Genomic DNA, 7,626 nt, shown 5'->3' with positions numbered 1-7,626 from the left:
CCGGGCAAATGGAAAGCCGTCCTAGGCGAAGGACAAGACTAATATAACCAGAAAAGAAAGCTAAGGATGTCATTCTGCTCTCCAAACTTGGAAATGTTGGGAAAGTCTTCATAACAAGTCAGTGTTTAGTATGGTCACCTATTATATTGTTTAAAAAATTTGTTTATTTTTCCATAATCGTGCCCCTTTACTCATGAAATTAATCCGGCGAAACGGCCAGATGCGTGAGCGAAGAAATTGAGATCAGACTGAAAATATGCTCGAATGCAAATTTGACTAATTTTTCAGCAACAGTTCAACTATTACATTAGCTTAGCTTTGAGAGTATAATGTCAATCGGGGCATTGTGTTGAAAGAATTGTAGGCACTGGCGGATAACCTCGATTCAATTAGTTAATGTCAGAGTTTAAGTAGTAAGACTTTTAAAGACGTTTAGACAAGGTCATATAAAAGTATATTTACAAAGTTTTATTTAGATTTTTAATAAAGCAATTTCACTGAGTTACATATGAGTCACATTGTATTACTTCACTCATCTAGTATTTTAGTTTTTCATTGCTCGTTTAACAATTTTTCTATGATTCTTAACTCAGCTCCTCATTTGATTACGAAGGAGAAGGAGCCGTATTGAAGAAAGCATTTGCTTTTCTTTTTTAATTTTACCCAGACATGCCCTCTTTCTTAGAAGTTTAGCAATTAAGAAACTTATGTACGAAAAAGGAATCCGTAATTTATGTAGTGATGATACTCTGGTCAATCGAATGATGAAGATTAGTTCGTCAAGCATAACAAAGAACTTCATAACTTTTGTAACTAATTACTTGTCCATTAAATGAAATGTAGCACACGCCATTGTGGTGGTCTACCTGTGAAAGAGATTTTTAAGATTTCATTAGTTGTGCAAAAAAATCATTAAAATTAAACTCTTTTATTCATAGAATGCTATTATGATTTAATGATTCTGTTAAAACAAGTGTTGTTATTCCCACATGTGATGGGTTATGAATGTATTAACAAAATGATTGATAAAAAATTAATTCATTTCCAAATATAAAGCACATTCACTTTTGGTAACTTCACGGCATACCATCCTCGGCTATTGAGGCATTCTGCGTGACCTTGCTCTAGAGCGCATCGTCCAATTGAAAACGTTGCCCTCAGCCACAGTCTCTTTCCAGGGGCCTAAGTCTGTAACTTGAATTCTCCTTTCTCCGGAGAAAGTGTTTTCTACCTTAGTTTTCTCTCGACTGAAGTCTGTAACTTGGCGGAGAAAACATCAGTTCCTGGCCGCTACCGGAGAAAACTCTAATTCTCGGTATCGGATAGGAAGACCAGGTAGTTATGAAATATATTGAATCCGAAGCCGGCGATACCGTGAAGAACCAATAAAAATGCTTTGTTTCAAACAAAAAAACGTGCGGGAAATCAAACGATTCTCACTTGTAATAAGGACTATTCATTCATCATTAAAGTTAAACTTGCAAATAAAAGAAATTGATGCATCGAAATTATAATTGGTTATTGATAAATCTATTTTAATCCATCGCAGATATGTTTGTTCGCTATTACAAACAAAAGACCATTGAGAAAGGATTGACTAATGCGTAATACCAAAGTACAGTAGATTCCGGTTAATCGGGACATATCGGGACTTGTGCACTTTGCCCCAATTAAGCGGCTGCCCCAATTAGGCGAACTATCCTGTTTATGGGTATAGACAAACGTTGGAATGATAGAAAGAAGACTAAAGAATGTTTATAATGCAACATAAGTTTATTAAACTATTAATTTGATTAATAAATCAGCGAATTTTGTTAATTTACAATCAATTTTAAGAATTATAACCATTTAGTTAAAAATATTTTTCACAGCCTCGGGCGACGCTGAATGAATGTCTTTTACTAGGTCCTATAAAAGAAAAGTTCTATCCTCTTGCGGATAGTAAAACAACAGGAGCTTTCAAAATAGGGCAGGAATAGAAACGTTTTTTGAGGAAAATAAGAGGAAATCAAAAAAGGAAAATACAAAAAGTAGTATTCTAAAAACAAAAACATTTAATTTCGTCGCGAGCATATAGTCTATGTCTCCGACTCATGGCCCAATAAAGCGGCATGCTGTCCCAATTAAGCGGAGAATACTCTGGGATATTCATCTATTAGGTTCTGTTCTTCAAGATATGCCCCAATTAAGCGGCTGCCCCAAGTAACCGGTGGACCCATTAAACGGAATCTACTGTATTTGTATGTTTTAGATGCAGGTGTTCTTGGCCGCTGTATTCATTGATGATATATATTGCATATTTTTTGCACTTCGGATGCTTACTTCCATTGGTGAATGCGTAATGAATATGGAAACACATAATTAGCAACGTCAGTATTAGATGCATTTATACTCGAAAAGCTAAAATACATAATGTTGGAGTGGAAAAGGGAAATTGAAAAATTTTACTATACAGAAAAGAATCGTAAAGAAAATAACGTTACGGTAAATGTGTGAATGGTACACATTTATTACTTTGCAAATACCTACGTGCCAGCAATTAGTAACATATGTTTGCAAACTCCCAAAATGTTGTAGTTAAGGAAACACAACAACCTGCCTCGCTACATTTAAAATTATCAAATACTGACAGCGTAGAAGAGCGAAAACATGGGGAAAATAGATATCTAGAGGAATTTATATATAAAAAACAGCAAAATTACCCTTACTTGTACATATTTATTGCTCATCATATCACATATAGCACTACAACGCACACATTTCACGAGCTGTATTTTTGATACTTATAATCAGTATATTCCGAATCAACTGTTTCAACGAAAAACTTGGCTCACAATAAATATAAAACACTATTATGTAACACTAATAAAACATGATAATCGGCTTTACAATCACTCTGCTGGCACTAAAAGAATTTGCACTCCTTGAAGTTCGAAAGGATTCTTCATGTCTCACTTCGCACTCATCACTAACGACTTAGAATCACTTTACGTTATTACAAATTAATAATGCGAAAACAATTAAATGAATAGACTGAAACAAATTGCTACACCAGTTATTGTAACATCAAAAAACTTCGAATGTCACTATCACTCTCACCGTAACAAAAATATGACCAAAACAGCCCCATGACACTTCCTATCCCACTCCATTGGGAACCCATGGTCTTTTATTGAAGTCGTTTCCTCAACCTGCCGCACGTTTGCCGGGGCGGCGCCACGTATTCTGGAGGGCAAGAATTAGCGGGTAAGTTAATTTCCGTATTGTTGAGCGCATACTACAGGTGAGTGGAAATAGTCATTTTTGTAATTAATTAAGATTTAGTTTTCATTGATGTATTTTCGAATGTTAGTCTTCTGCATTATTTCCTTATTGTTCTACATTAATATTTCGTGGATATATATCGCGGATTTACTGAAAAAAGGAAAATGCCGTGGACGTGTGTGGTACCACTGGTTATGGCCACAAGACTTCGGGGATTTCGCTTTTTAGAGTCCCCAAGGACCCTGAGAAGCGATGAAATAGCTGTGCGATTCCTTTTTTGGTGTGCTAAAGCTCCAAAATTTATACATATTTTAAATTACAGGTTCTGCTGTTCCAGTGGTCAATGTCATTCACAGTGGAGGAATGAAGTAACACTGAGAAAATGCAAGATCTGCGACGGCTTTCATCAACTATTCATCATTCTCTCCTACTAAATTGAATCTCTTAGAATGATTAGTAATTAGAAATAGAAATTAGTAATAGAAAGAATTAATAGAAATGTTAAATTGTGAGTACTTAAAATTTATTTTTCATGACATTACCTTGCATTGATTGTATAAATAATCTCAGTTTCAATAGCATTGTGTAATCATTCTGGAAATGTAGATTTGATGTGTGTGTACATTATATAAGTTGGAAAAATGTGAATCGTTTTCATTCTTAATACCTCTTTCGATGATTTCTTTTAATGCAGCTGTTATCGATGGTGCGTGCAACTCTCATGAAAAGTACATTTACCGCGTATTAGCAGTATTAGTCTGTGGTTTCTGTCGTACTACTCATCTTATTTTTGGGCGAGGGATAATATTTCAGATTTGCCAGCACCTGAAGGTGATCAGATATCCGCAAATCCCTCGGATTATATCCATTGCACTGTTTTCGTGGAAGTTTATTCGGAAATCTCTTTCGTTCTTATCTTTCATATGGTATTTTACTTCCTTAAATCTCAAATTATTCCTTTGGTGAGTAGGCAAGCATCGTTATAAAATAGCCTTTAACGGTAATAATGGTACTTCCGGAAATTATTCACCTTGTTCAACGATTAAATATGCCTATTCTATACCCGCAAAACGTCCCTAGGATAGAATCATTTTTTTTAGGTTTGCTGTGCCCTGCCATTATTATTATCACTTGATCGAGACTCAGGAGATTAAAAACATTAACATACGTCACTTCATAAGAAGTATTTCACTTCGGCCTTGGTAAGAAGGCGTTTGCGTTTCTGATATTATATTTGTTAATAGTGTTTGAAAGCAAGGAATAACATCTATATTCTTATAAGGCCGTGGAAACATGCCGATGGGCTCAGAGGCAATGGTGTGTACGTAGCTTCTATGACAACTTATATCAACGTTTACCACAAGATAGCTATAAATAATTATTTCCTTAAAAATACCTTTCCTCACTACATAAGGTTTTAACTGCTGACAATCTTTCGTTATGGCTGTAACTGATTTTACAAAGGTATGGAAGCAGACGAAGCTGAAATCCAATGCCTTCCATTTGATTAATACTCACATATGAGAACGATTTCTAGGTATTTTTCGCTATAAGATGTTAAGTGCATATGAACTTGTTAACTAGTAACCACTGTCGATGTGTTTATATTCATTTTTGCCATAAATTAGTTCATAATTACTGAAGTATCGTATACAGAAATGTTACAATAACTGGTGTAGCAATTTGTTTCAGCCTATTCATTTAATTGTTTTCGCATTATTAATTTGTAATAACGTAAAGTGATTCTAAGTCGTTAGTGATGAGTGCGAAGTGAGACATGAAGAATCCTTTCGAACTTCAAGGATGGCAAATTCTTTTAGTGTGTGCAAAGTGATTGGAAAACCGATTATCATGTTTTATTAGTGTTACATAATAGTGTTTTATATTTATTGTGAGCCAAGCTTTTTATTGAAACAGTTGATTCCGAATATAATGATCATAAGTATCAAAAAGATAGAAATGTGTGCGTTGTAGTGCTATATGTGATATGATGAGTAATAAATATGTACAAGTAAGGGTAATTTTGCTTTGTTTTCTATGTGAATACCTCTAGTAAACCATTTTCCCCATGTTTTCGCTCTTCTACGCTGTCAGTATTTGAAAATTTTAAATGTAGCGAGGTAGGTTGTTGTGTTTCCTTAACTATAACATTTTGGGAGTTTGTGAACATATGTTACTAATTGCTCGCACGTAGGTATTTGCAATGTAATAAATATGTACCATTCACACATTAACCGTAACGTTATTTTCTTTACGATTCTTTTCTGCATAGTAAAAATTTTCAATTTTCTTTTTCCACTCCAACATTGTGTATTTCAGCTTTTCGAGTACCCAGATAACACACACTTCTGTAATACAGCTGTAAGAATACACCAGTTATACATATGTATCTATACAGCTGTATTACACATGTATTACTCGCGTATTTTTACATGTGGAAATGATACACATGTAATACAGCTGTAAGAATACACCAGTTATACATATGTATCTATGCAGCTGTATTACACATGTATTTTTCGTGTATTTCTACATGTGGAAATAATATACATATGTAATACAGCTGTACGTATACACCAATTATACATATGTATTTATACAGCTGTATTACAGTTGTATTACATGTGTATTTTTACATATGTACAAATACAGCTGAATTACACGAGTATGAAGTCATCATCGCCTCTAATATTCTTGAACAAATATTCAGGTAATAATCATTTCATAATAGGATTTATTTTCGATCTATAATTGTATTTATAATGCCGGTACCCTTTTTGGAACCCATATTTAAATATGAACGCTGATGGTAATGTTTTGTTGTTAATTAATATGCTTAACGTACTATGCTGCGCCATGGCCTCCTGCGCTCAATCGCCATATTATTAGACAGAGTCCTCTTTTTTTTCTCCGCACTCGCTGTTTACGTTGTGAAAGTTAATGTGGCCGGCTGTTGCTCGGCAAGATTTTCCGTTAATTGTAGAAGAAATACGGCACAATATGTTGTAGCTCGGCTCCTAATTGCTCCATTAGCACCAAGGACGTGTTTAAAAAGTTTAGTTTCCCTCAAAATACTGAGAGAAGAGCGAAATGGCTTCAAATATGCCGAAGGGACAAGTGGCACCCGACAACGTCTTCCCGCTTGCGTGAGGTAAGTTTTTATACACATAATGGTTCCTTGAATACAATAACCTTAAATTTTTAATAGTGTTGATCCACGTATTTCAATCATTTGGTTTGAACTGAGCACAAGTATTAATTAAAAAAAATGTATTCCGGTTCAGATAATCCGGCGAGGTTCTTGACGAGTGTTTTAATGGTTTTAATGCTTCTTTATTTTCTATTCATCAATAGAATGTGTGAAATTTTGTGATTAAAATACAATATTTAGTCTGGGTTGCTGAGATGATCGTCGTAGTGTTTATTAAGTACCAGAAAGTGTAACAATAACTTTTTAATGATGCTAATTTTGTATTCAATAAAAATACTTGTTTGTGTCAATGCCGGTATGAAGTAATCTTACGGTCATTTACAACAAATAAAGGCAATTACGTTTTTTGACTAGAATCTGCATATCCCGATACATATTAATGAATGAAACTTCGCTTTTCATTGCTTTATTTGTGTGTTGTTCATGAGAAGATTGACTATCATATTTCGAAGTAGTATGAATGCTAAATTTTAAGATGCAATTAAAATCTCGACGAGTCGCTTTTGCGACGAATCTTTTCCTTGATTCATTCCGAATTTTTTAATTCCAGTTTTGTATTAATAGGATTACATTCCTTCGGCTGGTTAAAACGGAAAAAAGAATCAACACCGAAATTTTGTCGTGGCCCAGGGCTGATGCTGCTGTCTGCTCCTGTGCACTTGAAATTTTAACATCTTTGGCCGAATAATTACTTGTGGTACGTATTCGAGCTTAGTAACTAATTGTAAGATTTGAAAATTTACAATTAATTAGGTTTTTTTTTAATGGTTTCAGTGATTATCAAAGAGGACGGTGCCATTCATGCCTAAAAATTTAGTCATTAAAAAATATGGCTTTGGAAAACTAGGAGTTTTTCATTATTTCTTCGTATATCATTTCAATTTCAAAACGTTATTGTCAGTGTATATTATTCATATACATTTTTCTAGGACTTATTGTTTTACTTATAGATTTCCTTTTATTAAGCCTATGTGTTTAAGTGTGCTTTTATAAATGACATGTAAATATAGTGATTGTGAAGAGTGGAAGCTTATTGTTAATGGTTAGATATAACTTATTCAAGACCTGATGTGGTGTTGTGTGAAAATATTATGGTTTTAATGATATTTTGGAGATTTCATGTGCATTGTGCAATTAAAACTTCTTAAGAC

General features: G+C 34.1%; 1 protein-coding gene across 4 annotated transcripts in view; it reads right to left on the bottom strand.

Annotated features, from left to right (window-relative positions):
• Positions 1 to 477: 477 nt before the first annotated feature.
• LOC124160347 overlaps positions 478 to 7,626 on the bottom strand; it is a 33,319-nt gene continuing 26,170 nt past the window's right edge. For all 4 annotated transcript variants that reach the window (XM_046536191.1, XM_046536190.1, XM_046536192.1 and 1 more), the window contains exon 4: positions 478 to 866. In XM_046536191.1, coding sequence (XP_046392147.1) covers positions 780 to 866 — 87 coding nt within the window. In that variant the 3' untranslated portion in view covers positions 478 to 779. The remainder of the gene's footprint in view (positions 867 to 7,626) is intronic.

Source organism: Ischnura elegans, chromosome 6 (genome assembly GCF_921293095.1).
Source record: "Ischnura elegans chromosome 6, ioIscEleg1.1, whole genome shotgun sequence".
Taxonomy (NCBI): Eukaryota; Metazoa; Arthropoda; class Insecta; order Odonata; family Coenagrionidae; genus Ischnura; species Ischnura elegans.
The sequence above is the reverse complement of the archived record's forward strand: the minus strand, read 5'-3'. Positions and strand labels throughout refer to the sequence as shown.